General features: G+C 44.1%; 1 protein-coding gene across 1 annotated transcript; it reads right to left on the reverse strand.

The window, feature by feature from the left end:
- Nucleotides 1–1,710: 1,710 nt before the first annotated feature.
- Nucleotides 1,711–23,157, reverse strand: LOC125301491 (carbohydrate sulfotransferase 11-like). Its single transcript, XM_048253953.1, has 3 exons — nt 22,500–23,157; nt 7,515–7,597; nt 1,711–4,017 (listed from the first exon to the last, which is right to left on the reverse strand). Exons 1-3 carry the CDS (start codon nt 22,660–22,662, stop codon nt 3,160–3,162), a joined length of 1,104 nt encoding a protein of 367 aa, XP_048109910.1. The 5' UTR covers nt 22,663–23,157; the 3' UTR covers nt 1,711–3,159.
- Nucleotides 23,158–24,871: the final 1,714 nt, after the last annotated feature.

Genomic DNA, 24,871 nt, shown 5'->3' on the forward strand with positions numbered 1-24,871 from the left:
ACAAGCTTGGTGTATCAAGTCCACTGCCTAGTGTAAGGTGTTAGCACATACTCTCTACGGCTAGATTTTGTACAGCAATGCTAACGCCGTAGTAGTCCAGTCGAGAATTTGTGAAAATCGCAACCAAGGTTTGTTGTAAATGCTTACGGTGTCAATGCACAGTATTGAAGCAATAATAGTGTGTGTTTTGGTCAATAGTGTGTGAGCACGTGTCTATCTACTGCTTTAAAATGTCAACCGTCCCTGTCAGATGAGAAAGTAGACATAGTTTTTCTAGAACTAACATAGAAAGCCAGAATATTTTTGATAGTCCGCCATCCAGTCATGTAAGCTTTTCTTTCTTGTATCCTGTAGTTTCTGATGTCATTAAGTTGACTGTAATAAGATTATGCACTATACTGCCAAAGTATTGAACCATGGCCTATGGAAATGTTTAGATATCGTGGGAGAGTTCAATATATTCAAGATAAAGCTTTTTAAACATTCAAGTCATATAATTTTACTGTATGTTGCAAAATAGTGCATGTTCTCTCGGAAAAACATATTTATATGCAATTCCATTTGCACTGGGTTTGATTCTAATAATGCCTATACTGTCACTCAGCTAGCTATGTCTCTATCAAACAAGGCTGGCTGCAAACACTTACTATTCAAAGACTTGGAGCATGCAAAGCTTCACTTGCTGCACTGTACTGCATTCTGTGCTGTGGGACTGACAATAAATGTGCCAGTTGTGCTGTAGTGGTTGTTCTCCAGCCCCATAGGAAGAAGGTCTTATCTTATCCCCATGGCATTTCCTGTATTCAAAGTGAGCCTGATGCATGCTGGGCAGGATGAGAATAGAAATAGATGGAAGGGATTCTTTCTCTCTGGAACATGTAAGGGCAATCCATCAGGGTAATGTGTAAACCCTACAGTCCACAGACACATGGGAAAGCATGCATGCACGCACACACACACACACACACACACACACCAGGGTTCACACAGGCAATTTCTGGAATATCATTGAATTTTAGAGTCTATGCCAGAAAGTCAGGGAATTTGATCATTTTTGAGGCAAAGTCATGGAATATCAGGGAATTGTGTTGTAGCAGTTTAAAATTGACTTGCCAAAATACATTAATACAAATGTATTTTCACACAGAATTTGTGTATATCTGCTTATTAGCTTTACTGCTGGCTTGAGTAGCCCAACTGTGTTTATTTCATGGCCATTTATTCATCGCCCGCTCTAAAAAAGTAAAAGATTCTTTACCGCTACGTGGGTGCTCTGAAATCATTGGTCGGTATATTGTAACGTTACAGTATACATTATATAGTAAGTCATGGAAATTCAGGTTTTTTGTCAGGGAAAATCATGGAAAAGTCATGGATTTTACATTTGGCTTAGAGTGGGAAGCCTGTCACACACACTCACTGCAGTGCAATTATTTCAACAGTGACTATAGAAAGAGCACGTGTTACAACTGCACCCATTTCTCAAGAGGCAGTGGGGACACGTGTCATAGAGGGCAAGACCACAAAAGTAAAGTTAGCGGCCTGGAGTTCAAGGCCCGGCGTTCTTCATCACCATGATTTATTGATGGAGAGTCAGGGCGCAGAACCACCATCTGGTGCGAGGCAGGGTGATTGACAGGAGCTGTGACCTTGAACCTGTGGTGGGGGCTCTACGTGATGCCATGTACAGCGCAACCCGTGACCTTTGAACTGTAAACAACACACAACATGAGCGATGGGAACCATGCACAAGTTTGAGGGGCTCTTGTGTTTCAAAGGGCTTTAGCCTCTCACAAGAACAGCCTGACAGTTGTGCACACAGAACCACCACACACACCACACGTTGTAGTTGACTAATTTTTGTGCTTGCTTCTGCTTTGAAACCACACTGTGTTCACAAGTGGTGTGATACAAAAACCACCCCTAAGATTGCACCCCAACCCTCACAGACCTGTCTCAAAGGGGCAGGAAGAAGATAACACTTTGGTGGTTTGTTGAAAGTTTATTTCAGCTGATGTGTAAGAGGGAAGAATTCAGTTGAGTGAGGTCTTTAGTCTGCATGCGGCTTTGAAAAAGCTTTGGCTGACTTGTCTCTGTCCGAACCTCTGACAAATAAATAAATTGTTACCTCGCAAGACAACAATGTCACATACAGTACTGTGGAGTGTGGATGTTGGGTCCAGAAACAAACAAATAAACATGGCTGCCACGTCAATGCCGAAAGTCCCTCAAAAAACATATCCCGCAACACGTGAAGCAGCACGTGAGGAGTCTGTAAGGAGGAGACACTGATAAGACGAGAGAAGGCACTATGTGGTGATCTACCAAGACACACTCACACGACACCGCCACAAGGTCACAGCGAGACACTGACATCCTCCTATCACTTTCACAGTATGTTGGACAGGGTTCATGACGGGGGGGGGGGGGGGGGGGGGGGGGGGTTGAGTCTGGCGCGGCGAGCACAGCTCTGAGTTGCCAAAATCAAAGTACTGTCTTTTTTTGTTTTTGTTTTTTACAGGCACTTTCTTGTTCAGGCTCCATGCCCCACTGGGCACATGTGACGCTTCAAACGGACGGAAGCTTCCTGAACTTATTTTGGCTCTGAGTGAAGCCACAGTACAGGCAGTCCCTCAGGTCTGACGTGGCAATATGTCCACATATGTCCAGGAGGTGACAGGCAGTCTGGTTAAGTATGTGTGAATGACTGTGAGAAAACAGAAGGTAAACTACAATATTCAAATGTCCCCATACCCATGACGGTAATTTACAAATCTACTGTATCATATAAATGCTTTCCCCTCATATCTGACAACCATCTCACCTTAAGAGTCCTCAGTAAGAACAACATCAGCATTATTTCAGTTGGCTTGCAACACTTCCTTTTATAAAATCTATAAATTACATTTATCAATAGAAATTGATAAAAACAAAAAAAAGACTTTTCACTGGAGTGGAGACAAAGTGCTCTCTGACATTCGTAGATGCTCTCCAAGTTCAAGTTCAAAACTAGTTGAAAACGAGGTGAAAAATCCAATATATTAATCCATCTGTAAGGGATCTCTGTTCAGACAGCAGTACAGAAGAGATATGTTTGTGACATGTAGACACTGTGACACACCCCTGCTGCCCTCCCATAGTCCTCTCTTCCCTCTGTCCTCATCTGACCTTCAGGTAGCTGGGCATGGTGTAGTTGAAGAGCAGGAAGTCCATGCGGTAGAGGTTGTACAGCTTGTGCTGGAAGACGGGGCTGATGTCTTTGAAGTAGCTGGCGGCCAGCTCTCCCGTGGTGCGCGTGCTCTTGCCCGAGGCCGGGAAGTGGACCTCGCCGTCAGCCCCGGCCAGCTTGAGCACGTAGGAGGCGTCCTCCTCCAGGGTCTCGTACTTGCCCACCACGTCGTAGTGGATGAGGCAGGGGTGGCAGAGCGAGTGCACGCGCTCCCAGTGCTCGTTGAAGGGCTCCTCGCGCTGCGTGGCCGGGTCCACCAGGTAGCGCACGAACTCGCCGAACGAGACGTCGTCGCCGCGCTCCAGTGCCTCAGGCCGCGCGTCGGGCCGCTGCCGCCGCACGATCTTGGTGCCGTAGCGCTTGTGGAAGGCCGTGTTGTAGCTGCGCGTGAACTTGTTGCGGTAGGCCGACACCAGGCGCTCGAAGGGCTCGCGCACGAACAGGAACTTGAGGTAGCCGCGCAGGCGCTGGTTGATCTCGGCCGTGGAGTACTCGGAGAGCGTCCGCAGGTTGCCCGGCACGTGGGCCTCGTGCGCGGGGATCTGGAGCGGCTGGCGCCGCTCGCGCTCGGGGCCCGCGCCACCGGTCAGCACCATCAGCACGCGCTTCCAGTTGGTGCACGCCACCTTGGGCACGTAGCAGTAGAGCAGACCATGCTGGTCGTCCACGATCACGTGCTTCAGGTCCTCGGGGATGAGCACGCGGCGCTTGCGCGTGTACGAGTGACACGCCTCCTCCAGCAGCTCGCGCCGGCCCTGGTGCATCACCTGCAAAGGTGACAGCTCCATCTGCAGTGACAAAGACAAAGGGGGGGGGGGTTAACACTCCTCTCCTAAAACATTAGACTGTAAAATGAAGGAGAGAAGAAAATGTGCTGACTAGATCATTGATTGGAACATTTACTTTTAAACAACGGCCTGATGGTGTTGATTAAAAGTGTTGATTAAAATAAAGTCCTCTGCAATGTCTGCAGCAAGGAATTTGCATATCACCGGAGTTCATCAACTCTAAAGTCGCACATCAATGCAAAGAAAGTGTTGACACTGAGGGAAGTGTTCATTTATTTTCATTGTGTCCCCTAGGTTATATCTGTGGCCTGAAATACCTTGTATGTGAAAAACAACTTCTTCCCGAAGCACTTTTGAATTTATTTCCTCAGCATATTAGGTCATATTATAGATTATTATGGCCATTATTAAAATAATAATAAAAGATTTTTTGAACTTTAATGTCACTAATACTGATTATTCAATGATTTATTTTAATTTAAAAATTTAAAATACTTTCTCAGCAAAAATTATATATGCGATTAATTTAGATTAATTAATCACAGAGTATGTAATTAATTACATTAATTTTTTAAATCGATTGAGCAGCCCTAGTATTCAAACATGACTAAAATGGGCACATGGCAAATCTGAATCCGCAGGTTTAAAGAAAAGAAAAGGAAAGTCAAAAGTCATCGAGGGAGAAAGGAGGAGAGAGGGGAGTATGAGGTGGAGTTGGGGAGAAAGGAGGAGAGAGGGGAGTATGAGGTGGAAACAGAGAAAGAAAGAGAGAGAAAAAGATACCCTGCAAAAATGATGAAAGATAAAAAGTGATTTGAAAATGAGCAGATAGGTCTACTGAACACATGTTGTTGGTTATCAAACCACAGGCCGTTCTTGTTAGCCAGAGCATAATTACCAAAGCAGTTTGCCAAAAGAAGCCTACCCAGAACTCGTTCCATGTGCCAAAGCAAATATAACAGATTTTTCACCTTTAAACCAGAGGTTTGCCTTCAGTGGTGCTTCTCTTTCAATCAAGCCTGAAATCCTGAGACTTAAGCTGATGGCATCTTAAATCACTGCCATGGGGATTGGCCTATGGCCCATATGCTGAGTGGAACTGTTGCTGGAGAGCAGTGAAGCTCACACTCTCGCACATCAAGACATGATCACAGAGCTGAGCACAGGGTCTTAGGTGCCATTTGCCACAGCATTACTGAATACTCTTTAAGTAGTCAGAAGTTATTTGTACTGAGGAAGGAGATAGAGTACATGCATGCATGCACACATGTCTGTTTTAACAATTTAAATTATTCAGTTACATGTAATTTGTTCAATATAAAGTACAAGAATGGATCTGGGATTTTACCAGTAATGCCTTAGAGCTGTGACTTTGCTAAGACAACAACAGCCATAGCTCAATTAAATGTCAAATCCTTTTTTCCTTTGAGATCTTGTTTTCCCTTCCTGAATATTTTAAAAGGGACTCCATTGTGCCAAACAAATGTTTTTCTTTTCCCGAAAGACAATAGCTCAAGTCTATTTTCTTTGCTTTGCAAGGGGGTATGGATCAGTGGGGAACGACTTTGGCATCCAGGGCAGGTCACCGCGTCCCAGATACATTTTACTCCCAGAACCATAATTCTACGCAGCACAAACGGCTAACAGTTTGGTGCTTTGACAATCTGACCTCATGGCCGTCCATGATGTTTTAAATGTGGATCTCAGTGTGCAGACTTCCTACCTTTCTGTCCCTACCTGGCCCAATAAAAGGCTGGAAACTGTGAAAAAACCCTGTGTAACTGAAATGCCACTGAAAGTAAAAGAGACAGAAGAGTGCAACTGTGGAGCTAGAAGAAAAACAGGTGCCGACTTCTAACAGAGAGAGAGCGAGGTGAAAAGAAAAAAGAGATCAGAGAAAGAAAGAAAGGAGAGACTGTGGAAGGTATGAATGAAGCATTAGGAGCTCCAGCAGGATATTTATGTGTGTGGAGTCACCTGTGTGCATAATTACAGGTCTAAATGTGAACCCACCAGGTCAGACTAGCGACTGACAGGAGCCTTTATACAGAGGAGAGCACTTACAGAGACGGCTCAATCCCAAACAAACAAGTCTGCCTTTATCTACTGCTCAACATCATGCTAGTAGTGGCATATTATAAAGGTTGGCTTTTCAGCATGGTACAAAATGAGAAATGCAGGGATGTGTCACTGAACAGATAAATATGGGCTACTTGGCCCACTTCCATGTAGGAGAAGGCTTGAACATGGAAGATGCTCTGCTGTCTAGCTTCTTTTATGATGGTTCTACTAGTTCAATTCTACTAGTTCAATTCAATTACTGTAAATGAAATGCAGTTGATTCTACTAGCATCAAGATGAATACATACTGTAATTGCTAGTGTAATTGGGTATATAGCAATGATAATGTGAACTATCCTTGATCCGCTGTGATAATGAAATAAATTTCACAGAAACGGACAGAAACACACACACAGGCATATACTTGCAAGAATGCCCGTGCACACACACACACGGGCACAAACACACACACACACACACAGTCACACACACACACACACACACATACATACCACCGAGACACTATAAAAAATCTTCAAGGCACTGACAAAAGACAGCGTCGCCACGCAAACCAAGACCGGCGACTGGTAGCAACAGGAAATGGTGTAAATGCCTTTGATTTATGGTGGTAGATTGGCTTCAGACCCATCTGACCTGGAAACAGTCTGGACAAGAGAAAGTGTCCATCTGTTTTAAATCACCAGCTGAACACACACACACACACACACACACTGCCTCACTTAAGCCCTGGCACATGCCACATAGTGACTCATCTCTGGCACACTGGCCCTGACGTGATAAAGCAGCTAATGCTACAGCTCCACCACTGGACCAGCAGCCAGCAGCCACTTAGACCTCCAAACACACGTCTGGGACCAGTTCTTTGCAGTTGCATGAACTATTACATTTGACTGGGCACAAGCCTAGACAGGTTCTCTTGGGAGCAGGCATGTTCTATTTGATATTCTGTTTCTGCCTCTTCGGTTCTCATATGTTGGCTCCAGCACCCATGCATTTCACACATCCACATCAACATGAAGATGACCTACATCAGCCACTGCTTGGGGAAACAGGAAAATTACCCAAAAAGCTATTTATGTGATAGTTTCGGCTTTGAGTATGGCAGCCATGTTTCTGCTGCAGCTCCAGTAGATGAGATGAGAGGGTGAGGCGTACGTGGGTATGTGGGTACTCACACATGGGCACTTACCCACATGGGCATTCACAGGTGGGCACACCGACACAGGGCAATTCGGTGCAAAACTGTCACATCCATAACGCCAACACAATGCCATGGTATTTAGTTGGCGTTATGGACGTGACAGATTTGCGTGGAATTGCCCCACACAGACACTAACTCATGCACACATGGGTACACACACACACAGGAGGGCACTTACACTTCCGCACATGGGCAGTCAGACGTGGGCACTTACCGGGTCAGTGTCGTAGAGCGTTTGCAGCGGGCTCCTCCTAGACTTGGCCAGAATTCTGGTCTGGTCACTACCCTGTGCTGCCGCTGAGACAGAGAGAAGACAGAGTTAGCACAAATGCACACACACACTAGAGCTGCCACTAATGACTATTTTATATTGAATAGTATATTGACTAATTTGTCAATTAATCGATTAACAAATGTTGTATCAAATGTATTGATGTCGACAAATTATCAGCGTCAACTTTGTCTATTATGACAATCACACACACACACACACACACACACACACACACACACACACACTCCACGTCTGACCAAGTAAGTGTTATGTCTGTCTATCTATCTCTCTATTATATCTATGTATTCTATCTATCTATCTATCTATGTATTTTTACACTGTGTTGGTGGAGTAGAAACCAGGGTTTGTGGATGGCTACCCACAGATCTACCCCCATGTACCGCACACACAGACTTAACGCACATGTCATACACGTGCTTACTGCTTACACACACACACACACACACACACACACACAAACAGGCGCACACTGTCATCACATCACATGCCAGAGTGGATCAGATTGTCCGTGTGAGGACAAGGGACCGGTCCTTTAGGTTCAGCACTGTAATCTACTCAGCCACTGATTCATTCACAAGTTCCTTTCTATCAAACGAAGACCTTCTTCCGGCTGGTCCACCGTAATGTAATATAATAATAGGTAATAAATAGTCATTACACTGAAGTAGCATTTCAGACTATAAGTTGATAAATTGATTAAAGGAGGAGGGGGACCACATCCCATTTCTCTCTATTCTCTTTTAGCTCTAAACCTTATTCTCTAAACTCACACAGAACTGATGGCTGTTTCCATCTGATACTATTTTGAGCTTCATTTTGGACACAAGTAGGAGCAGAAAAGCTATTCTTCAAAGACCACGCAAAAGTAGCCTGAAAATGAGAAACAATATGCACTGACTCCATAAATCCACCACCGAGGAAGACTTTCCTCCTCACCACCAGCAGTGACCAAGTCCCACTAATAAAGCCTCTGGGGGCAATTTGAGGTGTACCATCACAGGAGGAGTTCAATCATCATGCGGTGGACAACCCCCATAACTCTGTGCCACTAAATCTGGAGAGGCCAGGCCATAAAACCACTACAAGGTACTGAAGGAGATACGTAGCTAGCCGCCTCTGGCGTCATATCTTAGTCATCCTCCGACAGTCTGGAGGACGCACTGACGTTAAGCCTCCGGCGCCCCTGTGGTTTGAAAACTAATCCCTGCCACAGGCCATGAGCAGCGGATGGCCGGCATCAAAATTACAGGTCTGTGTGTAAATATGGCCATAGTCCTGTAATTTGAAATGGGTCACCTCAGAAAGGCTTTCAAGTTGAACCTGCCCTCAGGGTAAGACATCAATTACTGGCTCAGGGGCTTCTGTCCAGTGCACATGGCACAGAAAGATGAGTTGCCGGTGCCCCATCTAACTGAAGAGAAACTAGAGGTACCACAATTGGTAGCTTTTGAACATTTGCATATGAACTCTGACATGGTCGTTGAACATAATGGTAGAAATGCAGCTCACACTTTACTCAGACGGCCTCTTATAGACTAATCTGATGCTCAGATTATAAACAAATGAACTGTTGACACTGTATTGTCAAGGTTAAGGGTTGGGTTTGGTTATACAACATTTTCAACTTTAAAAATCATTGTGATGGTTAAATGATCTGTTGTGGCAGCTTTCCCTGCTCCCCCTACCGTCTCCTAATTCTCTGGACATACACACGCCTCCTCAAGCATCGGTTAGCCATGCCGGCTAGTCGTAAGAACAAGCAGCGATGGCTTCATTTTTGTTGTTCATCATGGCAGAACCAGCAAAAAGACCAAAGAGAAGGTTGTGAAATATGCACCCCAAAGCTGTAGGGGGAGCTCCGTAGAGAAAAATGTGACAGCAAAAGTGAGAAATCGCGAAGAAGTGACTAAAGTTACAGAGCAGGCCTTTAAGGTGATGATCAGTAATTGCAGCAAAAACAATTTAAAAGACTTGGATATAAACCATCATAAAGTCTCTGTAGGTGGAATACCCAAGTAAAGTTTGAAATGTGTGCATACTAGGCAGTATTGCCTGTTGGTCTTCTCAGAGAAGGCAGGACTCTGTGTTGGTCTGGCTGCATTGGAATGTTGACTCGTGTGCGGCATCCCCTGACTCAGAGTCTACATTCCACTCAACATTTAAGAGCGGGCTATCCTCTGTCGGAGTCCAACTTTCGCTTTCCCTTAGAAGGTTTATGAGAAACAGACTCTCTGAATGTCCATGACTGAGGTTGGGTGGTTAATATGTGTGTGTGTGTGTGTGTGTGTGTGTGTGTGTGTGTGTGAGTGTGTGTGTGAGTGTGTGTGAGTGTGTGTGCGCTGGGCGGGAGGCAGCTTTCACCCATCATCCTGGGGTGGACGTGGGAGACAGAGGAAAAGTCATTAGCCACACAGATGACATTGCATGGCTGCAACTTTACTCTGTGTGTATACTGTAATCCTGCTATAACTCACAGTCATGCGCTTCCTCATCTCCTCCGACACCTCACTGCATCTGTTTTCCATCTATTGAACCCCCCACCCATGACCTCTCGACCCAGTGGCAACACTTAGAGAGGGACAGAGAGAGAAAGAGAGAGATTACATTTTTTCCACACTTTTTACAGGGAAGGTTAGGGCAAAAAAAAAAAAAAAAAAAAACAGTGTGTCCCTGGTGGGAAAAGAGAAAAAACCTCGCATAAAACAGTCAACTCCTTTGTGCGGCGTCTGAAAGAGCGGCTCAAGTCCTCCAGAGCAAATCCAAACAGAGGAGGGTCTCCCAGCAGCGGGCTAGCCAGCTCACCTTACACCCAAGGGGCACAGCCTCACATCCCCCATTAGCCCCTCACTGCAGGCCAGCAAAGCTGTTCCGACGTTTGCCATGCATACCCTACAGGAAAATGTTTAATTTCTGTCATTACAGTTAACTACCAACGGCAAAGAACACAGGTGACTCCTTGTTATATGGTAAGGGATCTGTAGTAACAGTTGTGAGACAGATCTCCTGGCAAATCCTTGTGTGTGTATGCTGGCTGTTATTCTTAGAGAGGAAAAGAATCACACTGACCACTGATCTGTACTTCATTAGTGTCATACAGCATGAACTGCCTGGGTTTGATCTGGACATGGAGAAGGAGAGGTTTTAATAGGCCCGCTTACTGTCTTAAACAGCCTTCCCCAGCCCACCACCACCAAAGCAGCTCAACAGAGGAATATGACGATATGCCACTTTGATAACATCCGATGACGAAGCGCTGAGAGACTGATGAGAGACTGCCCAGGAGAGCAGACAGAGACATTCATTCATACCCTGAGTCATCCCTCCAGGAGGGAGCTAGTCTTCAGGTCAGGTCAGAGCGTCTCGTCTTTCAGGCGGTCTAATGAAGCCTCGCATTCCGCACATTCCACCCTCTGTCTTTGTTTTACTTTTCAACCAACCGAGTCTAATCACGGGCCACACTGACCAGTTCACAGGCCTCTCACCTGGTCCAGGACACAGGATTAGAATGAAATGTTTTCAATCACCTGATATTACCTGCCACTATTGCCATATAGCACTCTCCTGGACTCTGTTTCAAGGATATGTAGGTCATGGGAAAAGTGGCTCATTTGGGAGAAGAACATTTTCATTATAGCGAATTACTTAGGAAACCAGGTGGGGCTTAAAAAGGTGCCTCTTGATTGTGGGCTCTGACATCTAAATGGACTTCTTTCTTCACCAAGCCATTTGGTGAAGCAAATACAACAAAAAGTCTATGACCATTATGACTTTTTTTTTTCAAATCAGTTTCTGGGTCACCCAAGCACATTTTAAACTCCCTGGAATGCAACATCTGTTTTCCCAGTCAACTCTGGACAATAGCCCTGAACAGAATGTATACGCACATATGGGACACAGTCAGGCTCTGACACACACACACACACACAAGACACAACATATACATTTGCTTCCTCCCTGAGAGGACTGGAATTTCACATGGAAAAATGGAGCAGGAGAACTCCTCAGTCTGAGCCGCAGGGCCTCTGGGCCAGGCCAAATGGCACACACACACACACACACACACACACACACACACACACACAGTCTGTCAGAGGTATATCATAAGCCCAAGGAAGTTTAGTAGATTGCAGTGAATTTAGAATAACTCATATATTTAATATATAAGGGGTGTTGTAAGGCATGATGCAAAGCTAAGTGCCTAAAATCTCACTTAGTTGTTGTGGAGCATTTATGACATTGAAGTGCTTGCGGGGGGGCTTTTGCAATACGTACTAGTGCTGTTCCTTTGCTTTTTCTGTCAGTAAGTTTTGGAGTATACATATCTTTATTCTTTTGTAAGGAATATGCTGAAGAAGAGTAAAGGCATGTGCGATTGTGTATCGCAACTCACATATATCCGATATCACATAATAATGATCTTGGAGTTCTTATGCTATATTTACAATGTATGATTAAGGAGATGATATTGTGAGGTGTCTTTGAAGTAGGCCTACTTTATTTATAAATCTGAATACAAGACCACTGCACAGGATTAGACAAATTGTCCATATGACCAAATCGCTAAAAGGAGATGTGGCACAAAAACGGAAAGCCCTGACGACAGTCTCTCTGCTGTCTGCCTACACAGCTGATGTAACAGCTCAGCAGTTTTCTAGAGAACTGCCTCCCAGTTGCTAGTTGACAGTCTAGGCAACCACCTCAGACAGTGTTGTGTTGGCCGGCTGTGGTTCCGCCTTAGAGATCTTGATTCAGTATACTATACATTCTGCTTTCAAACTTGGCACAGTCTACAGTAGGCCTATACTTGATCTGCCAATAACTATTGGAGACTGCTCTGGGATTCCATGATTTCAATAGGCTGTAAGAGTTCATTCTCTATGCGTGTGTTTCCCTTCAGTACACCTTAATTAATACTGTTGTGTTACCACAGTATGTGATTATATGTGATAGCTTAAAGGATGGTACACTCTTACTTGTATTACTATTTAATAGACAGGGGTGTTGAAATACCACTAATAAATTCTAGTTGTGAAATAATCTTCTAAATGAAGCTCAAAGCTAAACACGACATGTGTCTAAGCGGCCTTAGCACTGTTCCAGAAAAGGTAACTGTGTTGGATCCTAATTCTAATAGCCTTTATGTTTATCTGGCACCTCTGCCATATGACATGATTTGAAGAGGCCAGTAAGGGCCTTGCATTTCCACCTTCTCAAAGTGGAGAAAGACCATGTCCTAAAACAAATTAGCGAAATCCGAACAATGCTAGCACACATGCAGCCGTATGCAGATAACACATGCGGATGCTAGCACACATGCTTCATATGGGCGCATGAAAGCTGCTCGTGCATATGATTCAGAGTCATTGTGGGCTATTGATTTGCCATTCTTATCAGCATGGGCATCCTGACCAACCAATCTAGTTTTTCCCAACAGTGACCAACTCGTATTGCAGCGCTGAAGAAGTCCAAGACGACCTCTGCCCCCTCCCCCAAGCATGCTCACCTGCTACACTGCACTGTTAAAGTGCCAATGTGAAGGACTCTCAATTGTAATGGGAGTTGTTCCATTTAACATGGCAAGGTGAGTAACACCTTTGGTATTTCATAATGAAATGAAAATGAATAAGCCATAACAGCATCAAATATTTACATTACAGGAGGAGAGAGAGAGAGAATAGAAAATAGAAAGTGTGTATGTGTGTGCCCGTTGGTGGTTGTAGGCCTACATTAGTAGTTAGTTTTACCACTTCATGGCCTGTGGTGAGTTTTCCATCTCCCCCTTGTTTTCACCTTTTGTTTTCCCACTGAGGCACTTCCTTCTGGCAACATGCAGCACATTATGAAGATTGCTGCGTTCGTCACATGGACAGTTGATAGGGCCACTGGTCGCAGAACTGCTCCCAGATTACTTTAAACACGAGGGACGGGATTAACCTGCCAGTATCCAATTACCCCACACACACTGGAAATACAGTGACTTGGCATTTTATAGCCTACACCTAAGCATTCAGCAGCCACCACACTACACATTTCCTGAGACAGATCTAATACAGGGCAATTCCACGGAAAATGGACTTTTTGTCACATCCATAACGCCAGTGAAATGCCTTGGCATTTTTATGATGTGAATGATAATTCATTTTTTGTGCATTTTTTCTCGTTTACATTCTTCAGCCAAAAATAGCAAATTATCAAATGTCTTGTAATCATTCACATCATACCATACCATCACATTTTATTGGTGTTATGGATGTTACAAAAAAATTAAGTTTCCATGGAATTGCCCTACAACACAACTTGGACAACAGCTCAGCTGCTCAGTAAAATTAGTGCTGACATGTCACACAACCTCTTGATTTGCTGCTTTAACTGTAATTCAGCCAAACCTGCTCCCCATCACTGTAAATCCTATTGTATTTATAACAACTCTTAATACCAAATGCTATATATACACTTCTCACTTAAGCTTAAGATCCTATTAGACTTGACTGCTGCAGTGGTCAGAGGCATGCTAGCCAGCAGCACACGTCTATTAGCAATCACTTTTAGAGTCTGCCGAGGTGAGGTAAGCTACTGGACAGGGACACAGCAAGCAGCTGGTACCTGTGTGTGCCTTGTATCCAACACGCCTGCGTAGTTAAAATGCATGACACTTAGGAAACTATGACATTAAGCTAACTGAAAACATATGAGTTGATCTGACTTTTTACGGCCTTCCACTGGTTCTCATTTTCCTGTGGCTGTTGCATTACTGTGGGAATTTAATGATGGCAGAATCTGGCAGCTGATATCCTTAAGATGTCCTTTTAAATACAGATGAGCAGTCAAGCCAATGAAATCTTTGGGAACTCTTACATTTATAAACTGACCGCTTGGTCAGTAGACATAGAGGGGAGTTAGAGTGGTCAGTGTGTGTGTGTGTGTGTGTATTTGTGAGTGTGTGTGTGTGTGTGAGTGTATGTGTCTGTGTGTGTGTGTGTGTGTGTGTGTGTGTGTGTGTGTGTGTGTGTGTGTGTGTATTTGTCAGTGTGTGTGCGTACGCGTACGCTTCTCCGCGTCTTAGTGAAACTTGGCAGGGCTGGGCCTGAGAGTCCTCTGTGAACACTGAACCCACTCACTGGCTGCCACGGCGACTGCCAGGGAGGGAGGAGAGGGTGAAAGGGGGCATGCACAGGGCGAGGCACACAACGCAATGTACAGCACACGGGCTACTGTATGGCCTGCCAGGGACAGAGAGGGAGGCATATGTGTGTGTGTGTGTGAGAGAGAGAGAGAGAGAGAGATTGACACAGAGAGAGGGTATATCTGTGTGTGTATGAGAGAGAGAGAGAGAGAGAGAGGGAGGGAATATCTGTGTGTGTATGGAGAGAGAGAGAGATAGACAGAGAGAGGGTATATCTGTGTGTGTATGAGAGAGAGAGAGAGAGAGAGAGGGAGGGAATATCTGTGTGTGTATGAGAGAGAGAGAGATAGACACAGAGAGAGGGTATATCTGTGTGTGTATGAGAGAGAGAGAGAGAGAGGGAGGGAATATCTGTGTGTGTATGAGAGAGAGAGAGGGAGGGAGGGAGGGAATATCTGTGTGTGTATGAGAGAGAGAGAGAGATAGACACAGAGAGAGGGTATATCTGTGTGTGTATGAGAGAGAGAGAGAGAGAGAGGGAGGGAATATCTGTGTGTAGAGAGAGAGAGAGAGAGAGAGAGAGAGAGAGAGAGAGAGGGAGGGAGGGAGGGAGGGAGGGAGAGAGAGAGAGGGAGGGAGGGAGAGAGAGGGAGGGAGAGAGAGAGAGAGAGAGAGAGAGAGAGAGAGTGAGTGAGAGAATGCCCATACTGGTAACTCCGAGACAAAGCAGGGATGCAGGAAGGAGCAAAGGATTTTGCAGAGCACCATCTTCGAGAGAGAGAGTGAGAGAGTGAGTGAGGGAGAGGAAGAGGCTTTTACAAGGCAAGAGGGAGTAATTTAATGAACGTGAGGGGAGAGTGAGATGGAAAGAGACTGATGTAGCCAAATAAGCAAAAGACAAATGAAACCCCATCTCTCTGAGAGCGGCAAGTTACAAACCTCTCAGATAATTAAATAAATTAAAACACATAGACAGACCTTTGTGCCAGCCAAACACACAACAGGACACATTCAAATGCAGAACAGAGGGCTGACTATAATGGTTGTGCTTCAAAACAACCCGAGCTTGAGTTTGTTGTTTCAGTGTTTTAAACTAACTGTTGTTTAAAACACTTGCTTGCACAACATTGTTAGAAACACTTAAAACGCAGCTGTGAAATACATTAACTGATGCTCGCTAAGAGAGGCAAAGCGTTCAAAAAAATGCCATAGTGTAGCTGTATGGTCTAACAGCCCAGGGCTGAGCAGTTTCTGTATGGGGATCATGTGCTTTGTGCACTGGCTGGGTTTGTTGTTAGCAGCTACAGAGGTTTGGCACGTGCCAAGGTGTGGACTAGCCTACTAGATTCAGAAAAAAAAAAAAACATATGACATAACACAACTGAGCTTTTATTCATTCAGGTTGTTTGATTTAAAACACATTAGCCTTTCCTAAAGGAAACTGACGGTGGACAAATAATAAAGACTTAAACAGTCTGGGGTGTACAGCACAGTACAGTACAGGCAGGTCTGGTGCATGGACTGTGGTCCAATCACATATCTAAACATTTATACAACAGAACGTCAAATCATTCCATGCCCCATTTAATGTTAGATGACTATGAATGAAGGCATAAGTGTCTAGGCAATGAGATGAAACCATGATAAGAGATGAGGCAGGGCGGCACACAGGGCCAAGGTCAAAAATCCAAAGCTCTTTAGAAAAGGGTGCATACCACACAATGATAAAAGAATGATACAGTGATATATTGAGTGGGGCAGCTGTGGCCTACTGGTTAGCGCTTAGGACTTGTAACCGGAGGGTTGCCGGTTCAAACCCCCTACCAGTAGGCACGGCTGAAGTGCCCTTGAGCAAGGCACTGCTCCCCGAGCGCCACTGTTGTTGCAGGCAGCTCACTGCGCCGGGATTAGTGTGTGCTTCACCTCACTGTGTGCTGAGTGTATTTCACTAATTCATGGATTGGGATAAATGCAAAAGACCAAATTTCCCTCACGGGATCAAAAGAGTATATATACTTATACAAAATATGTTATAATCAGTTTCAATGGAGTAAACAAACCATACGTCCTTGTGGAAACTACAAAGGCAAATAAAATACATGGACAATGTCTTTCACCAAAGCATCTACTTTTTGTGTTCTCTGTGAATGGTCAAGGGAGCACAAATGGGCTATTTATACATTCCCCTGAGCTGAGCTAGCAAGATCTGAAGATGAAGGGTGGTGAGAGCAGAGCACAGACGCGTGGCTGTGAGAGCGGCAGGCTAAATGGCTGCACTGTGGGGATGGGAACGACTCATATAGCACACACTCTCTCTCTCTCACACACACACACCCTAACCTTCACATGTATTTATTATATTTAAATATAAGGTTGTGATTTTAATGCTGTTTGTCTGTTTTGTCAATGCGTTTGTCACTAGGATTATTGTGCTAATTTTCACAAGGGTGTAGCCAACCCATTAAATTACGCCACTGATCCAGATGTTACAGTTCTCTGAGTGCTCATCTAGTTATGCATTTCTTATAGGAACCAAAGACTACAAGAGTCAACCAAAGTCTTAATTCTTAGTCTTAGTAAGTAAGCAGTCCTTCAAATAGCTTGGGGTCAGATCATGAAACACAGCTGGCTCCCTCAGAAAGTCAGCTCTTTGCCTACCACACTGACATTTCCCTAGACCCCCATACTGTGTCCTTCAGCTCTTTGACTCTCTCTCTCCACTCCTTATCCTTCCCCCCCACCACCAACCTCATCCCAACTGTACGGAATGGCATGGACAGGAAATGCATGAGCACAGAGGGGCTAATGTGTGCTCCCAAGGCTGCCCATGAACAGCCCTCTGTGTGGGAGACCCTCTGGGAAGGCAGCAGGGCCTCACAGCCTCCACTGCACTGCACTGCGCTCCTAACCTCAGCAGAGGAGCACAGCTGAGAGGCATGCTCTCCTCTACACTCCATCAACACCATCTTCCCTCCATGAACCCCACCTTCCATCCATGTACACTATCTTCTCTCACCAGCTTCAATCCATGAACCCCACCTTCCCTCCATGAACACCCTCCATGAACCCCACCTTCCATCCATGTACACTATCTTCCCTCCATGAACCCCACCTTCCATCCATGTACACTATCTTCTCTCACCAGCTTCAATCCATCAACCCCACCTTCCCTCCATGAACACTATCTTCCCTCCATGAACCCCACCTTCCATCCATGAACACTATCTTCTCTCACCAGCTTCCCTCCATGAACACTCTCTTTTCTCACCTCATCAGCTTCCCTCCATGAATACGATCTTCTCTCACCTCACCACCTTCCCTCCATGAACACCATCTTCTCTCCATAAACCCCACCTTCCCTCCATGAACCCAAATTTCCCTCACGGGATCAAAAGAGTATATATACTATTCACCCCTTGCAGACACGTGACTTAAGTCACGTGACGGCTCCATGCTGGACGGCAAAAAGATGGGAGACGGACGGCAAATTACATTATGTCATAAAGATTATGATGAACTGAACACCATTACTATAACATCTTTGTAGTTCAATGTATTGCTGTTTGGGGTCTGATAGTCAAAGAAGATGCCAGTGGTGTTGTTAGATGAAATGGGTCATGATCGCAAATGTAAAGTTATTAAAACTGGTGGTAACAGCAAGGGGAGATAACGTTACGTTAGGCTACTGTAATTAACATTATGGTAAATGAACACCCATAAGTATTTCTGGACTAAAATATTGCAAAGCAATTTGGTTACTTTATTTGTCTTGCTTTTTATCAGTTGTAACATAGTCAAAATGTTAAGAATGTCATATCAGAACATGAAATAATAACTAGCTGCCACACTTAGAAGCTAGCTATTCTAGCTAACGCTTATCAGAGCTCATAGTGCTAGGGCTAATGTAACTCGTCAGTTTGTACGTTGCCCAGCGAATAAACTTACTTCTTACATGTTTTAAGTTAAAGAATTGAAAGAAATAGGAAATAAAAAAAAAACTTGAACGGTATTATCTGTTTACATTCAGATCTTGCCAAAGACTTTGCCTAAGTGCTATCTGCCATCCTGTTCAGAGTCTATGGTTGCTATAGCAACCGCTGCTGTGCTTCATACACTGAGGAGATAAGCATGCAATTGTGGTTGAAATACTCCTGAAACACAAAGAAAACAAACCAAAATATATCTATGCAAGAACATGGGATGTTGTTGTATTCCAAACAATAAGCCAAGAGTCGTGGAAGGGCATTACTATGGTTAAATCTCACTATAATCTCCTAGCTGTGCGATATGTCCCATTACAACCCATTGATTTGATTAGTGTTCTTGCCGTCCACTAGGCTATTTTGCTGTGGCGCGAACAAAACGTGACGTCACTTGCAAGGGGTGAATACTTTACTATATCTTCCCTCCATGAACACTATCTTCTCTCACTATCTTCCCTCCATGAACCCCACCTTCCCTCCATGTACCCCATCTTCTCTCCATGAACACGATCTTCTCTCACCATCTTCCCTCCATGAACCCCACCTTCCCTCCATGAAGCCCACCTTCCCTCCACAGGGCTGGTGCAGGAGAGGCAATGCTCTGCTCTGTGGTACACTACGTGGACAGCTTCCCTTTACACAGCAGGAGAGTGCTGAGTAAGCTTCTCATAGCCGACGACAGGCGCAGGCAGCCTCCTCATTAATTACAACCACACTGGGAAAGAGGATGCAGCCGGCCGGCTGACATTTACAATAATGAATAGATATAGAGCTATTACACAGGTACTTTAAGACAGATTGAGCATGCAATATTTGACCTTGCTTATCTGACTATATAGTAGACTAGGACAGGCAATGCAGTACACACAATGTTTATTTAGTAAGTGTGGGTTCATGTACAATATAAAACACAGGGAGAAACTACCGGTACTTGATCTCAATCTGAAGTACAAACATGTTTGTATCTGTGTTACTGTGCAAGGTTGTTGAGTTTTTTTTATCCTCCTATTTAGCACATTCAGTCTGACTGTGCTGCAGTCTGTCTATGTTGCATCCAGGTCCATGGAGGACATAATTTCTGTCAGATGCATTCTCATATTAACTGACAGACTGATTGCAGGGTAGGCTCAGCTGTGACATGGCATTTGGGCCTTCCCCTGTAACACTCCCCATCCAGTCAGGCAGCAAGTGTTACAGGGGCACTTAGGGTCTCCCCCATAACCCTACTCTATACCGCTGCCAGGGGCACCTAGGGTCTCCCCCAATAACCCTACTCTATACCGCTGCCAGGGGCACCTGAATGCTACTGACAAAAAATACAGTCTCTCTGAAATACGAAATTGGTGGAGTCCTAATATTACATTACAAAAACATCCACCACTATAAACAATTCCCTTTAGAGGAAATGCAGCTGTAAGCCAAAACACAAAACTAGTGAGTTAAGGCATACTGGATGTGTTGTGTATGTGATGGCTGTAGAATTTGTAAACCATTTTGCAGTCATCACACACACACACACACACATCCAGGGTGCAAAAGTGGTGAAATGTTAGCCTATATGTCTTATGAGCATAGATGATTGGAAGATTGCACTGTTCAAGAAACGTCACCCGGCAAGGAAGGTCAGTTGCCTCTACACTTGGCCCTTGTGTGTGTGCAGTGCATAACTATCCTTGCATGATCCAAAATTGACGTAGAATGTAAAATAAACCGTTTCTGTGAATAATGACTAAAATGAAGCCATGACAGACTTGGCATGATCATGCACACGATATAGAGCTCAGACCAACATATGACCACAAACAATAGAATGAGACATAGAAGGTTAAAGAAATGAACTGCAATGCATTGGACATCAAAGTAAAAGTCTGTAGGGAAGGGATAGTGAAGGGCCTGTGGGTGTGGAGTGTGCTCATGGGGTCTTTGGAAACCCCCTCTCCTTTTCTCCACTCGACTCACTCTTTCTTTGCTCTCCTTTTTTCTCTCTCCTTCTCTCTCTCTGTAAATCTTTCTTGTTCACCTTTGAACTTCAGTGTTTCCCAGAGAATCGAATTCCATTTGTGGTGGTTGGTTTGCAGAATTACCTTGAATGCAACAGTTTTTAACAAATTAGCACAGCGTGGTTATGATGCTAACCAGATTTAAGCACAATTTAGTACAACCTGGAAAATCATTGTGTGGTGGTCAATGCTGATATTGTGGTGGGCCGCCACAAATAAGTCAATGTATGGGAAACACTGAACTTCCAATGCACAGCAACTGCACTGGTGTGGGCCAAAGTAGCACAAAGCCACGACAGCATGTGAGCCTGGAGGATGTTTGCAAACGCATGGTTGGCTACTAAAAGATATATGAACCTACAAGCTCTGCTTGACCTTTTCCACAAGCCCAGACAGAGAAGGTATGAGATGGCTCCTTTTGTGAAGCAGCATGCTTAGCTGAGGAAACAAGCCACCACTGATAACATCCATATCCTCTAGCACCATAAGTTCCCTGTACCCTTCAGAGTCAAACTGCAACTTCTTCAAATCCCCCAGGCTTCAGTTCTGTTTATCTGACGACACCATCAGCAGCTCAGTCTCAAGCTTAACAAATGTAAAATGCAATGATAATAGAATCCTGAGGGACATCTCTTGATGGACATGGATAAGATTCCAGGAATGACTTGTTGAAACTTATGCAGTTCTCTCTGTCACACCCTTTTTGGAATTGATCAATCCCTTCACTCAGTGTTGAAGAGTCATACTGTTTTGATTTTTGGTCCAAAAAAACTGACGATGAATAAATAAAGGGAAGCAAAAAATAAAACACAATAACCCGCATGGCCCCAAACCACACACTGCATCTGGAGACTACCACAGCTTACACAAGAATGTTTTCCTTTGTGCACTTTGGGACGGGACAACAGTAGCTCCAAAACATCCGTGGCTGTCCCAGCTCTCTGGTGCCCACTCCAAGCAACCTGCCTGTGTAATTATGTGGCGGAGTTTTGGCAGGAGAAGTGCCACAACAGACACAGGGCTGCTATATACAAAAGCAACCTCTGCTCGACACAGACAGTGACTACAGGAAAGCTTCACAATTTGAGCTTGTTCAGTGTGTAATGCATGTATTGTGTCTAAAAGGTAAAGTTAAGCCATTTTCTCATAAGGCTTTTGTTTCTGTGCCTATGGCCTGAGACTCTGTTGGAAGTCAGTTTAATCCCACTGCAGTTTAGTTACTTTGTCATTAAGTACTTTGTTATGCAGAAACCTCTTACATTAGATACACTGTTAAAGTGCAACAGCCACAAAGACATGTGTACTGCCATGCATTTGCAATACAGCAACCTTCCGAAACGTCCTGCACTCGCAGGAAGACCCTGGATTTTTGGGGGATGGGGTCAGTTGCCCACCTGAATGCAGTCATTGTAGCTACACAGAGAGACGAATACACCAGTTATTTAACGCAACACAAAAGAACAAATTGAGGTTATCAGCCAGGCTTTTTCCTACATGACAAATAGCCAGGACATAAGAGAACATTGGTAAAAGAACACGTACTGCGTTAAAGCAGTGTGTAGGACATTACTATAAATATCTCGTCGAGGCAACAGTGTACCCAGTGCCGCTTCATTTGTGAAACATTATTCAAGTACTTTTGAATTGTAGAATAAATATTCAACACTTTAAATAAACTGAATTAAAGCGGATAATGCAATTGCCACAAAAGACAGTGACATTGTTGCTGGTACCCAAACCATGAGACATGCGTAATGGTGTGCGTAATAAAACAAAGCAATTATCGCACAGAACTCACCTGGCTTTAGATTAATTTGGAAATAAAATATGACCATGACGAAGGATCCCAAACAAATAGCCAGGACCATCCGATTCACTCTTGGTTTCCTCATTTTGAAGCCACGACTTGAAAGAGCCGACCAAAACCTCCTCAGCTCATGCGAAACGTAAGTTGCTTTCATTACACAGCGGAACTTAGATGAACTAAAGGTATAGTGTCTGGAAGCAAAATGAGACGACTTTTCTTGAAGTCGAATTTGTGTCTGTTAGTTGAGTAATTCATCATGATATCCATTCATATCCTGTTCCAGTTAAAAGTTGCAACCGCAGAGAAAACCGTTGAAACATCATCTTCAAGTCCCTACATGCTGAGCAGTATCGTAAACTTCAACTGGATGGGGAAGTTTGATCTAGTTACTCATATTACAACGCAGTCTTCCTCGTTTTCTCGAGTTCCAATGCATCAGCATCATCCACTGAAGCCAGTTCTTCATACTCTAAACAACGACGTTTATATGCACTTCGGGAGCTCTAGCCAAGTGTTTGTTTTTGCATTAACCCTTTCATGTCCGAAAAGGTGGCCCGTAGACATCAACGCTGAAAGACTAGGCTACGTGTATTGCTGGCTGAATGGTGGTGACGGTCAGCGAGAAACTCCGATGATCAAGACGATAACCGACCTTAGGTCTTTGCACTAAAGGACTTTCAATTTGACCAATTTTGACTGAGATGTTAGTTGCTGACCACAATTTACACGCTAGCAGCATCTAGTGGATACCAACGCCCCCTTCAGAGTTGGCAATTAATTGAAGGGTTTTTTAGACGTGACACAGTAGACGTGATCAGACACATGGATGAATAATGTATCTGCCTGGTAGTCTCTCAGAGATATTTCCAGCAAACATTCAACCATACAGTGGTAAGCCTACATGTTCACATAGAAGAGGTTGATAAAGGAATCACTTTTCCTATGAACCTTTAGGGAAATAATTCCATTAACATTGGAATAGGTAGGCTATGTGTGTTGCATGATCTCACATACTCTGTAGTGTAGTTTAGCTGGCATCCATTTTCTGTCTTTTCCCAGCATGTCCAAGTAATTTCCTTAATATCCCCACTTTTATCATAAAGCTGTTTGGGTAGCACTTTAACCTAATATCCATAAAACATTATAGACTGGATGAACCATTGAGATGTAGTATAAGCTCTAGCCTATAGCTATTATTAAGAAAACAGCAATAAACAGCATTAGCATAATGGAAATATGTCATTGGTGGCATTATTAAGAGGTAAAACAGCCCTTATTGATTATCAGTCATGAGGCATTATACATACTTTATATAAATACGTGAATACTTTTAACACTGGTAACATTACTTAAACCCATGTGTTTGATTCTTCTCCCTCAGAAGATGGTTTCAAGCTGTATCATGGGTCTGGTGGTCATACATGAATAGGTTGGCAATTCATCTGAATTCCATCCGGGCAGTCCAGCTTTAAAGCCCTCCGGACATAGAAACAGAATACAATTTTGCGGGTGTATGGCCTTTTGCTCCTTTGTCCTCCTATTCAGAGTCTTGCCGCAGGTCACCCTACATGAAGCATAATGTGATAATATGGTCTGGCTAGAGAAGGTGGCCCATTCCTGCCCATCCTGAGTGAGTCTGTTGCAGCTACATGAGGCATGGAGGGGGAGAGTGGGAGGCCTGCCTGACAGTAATCCTGCCCACATGACTCACATCCCAGCTGGGGAGGCAGGCAGTGACATGGGGGCCTGAAACTTAAAGAAAAGAGGAAGTGAGTAACCTGGAAACTCCTCACCAGCATGAACAAGCTCCAGCATGGCATTCGTAAGTTATCTGGAAGATCAACGAGAAGACAATGACATCTGAGTTTCTGAGGATGTAACAACATGCAGCAGAATCTTATTGTCGTGGGAAACAACTACAGCAGATAATATGCTGTTGGGTATACTATGAGTGAGACCAGTTCAGGCTGGCTGGCCATCAAGAGGAGGACTGGTCATATTCTATATATACAATATGACTGACCCTGACAAAAATATCTGGGACAGAAATATCTGACTCTGGTGGTGGTAGAACTTTATTTAGAAGTCTCTACTTTCTCACACTCCCCTGCCTAAAATATATTTTATGGCCAGACATCATAGCACAACATATATTGTACATAACAGAACGTATAACTTGGGACTATGTTACCTCGCCTGGAAGCTAGCCCAAATTTACAGAGCCCATTTGGGGAAATTGAATGAATTGAATTAGAGTCTGGCTATGCCAGGTAAAATGTTACCTTTATTTTACTTCAATATCACATCAGAGCTTGTTTATGCGTATTTCCTGACTACATAAAAAATAATAATTAATATTATTA

Source organism: Alosa alosa, chromosome 10 (genome assembly GCF_017589495.1).
Source record: "Alosa alosa isolate M-15738 ecotype Scorff River chromosome 10, AALO_Geno_1.1, whole genome shotgun sequence".
Lineage (NCBI taxonomy): Eukaryota > Metazoa > Chordata > Actinopteri > Clupeiformes > Clupeidae > Alosa > Alosa alosa.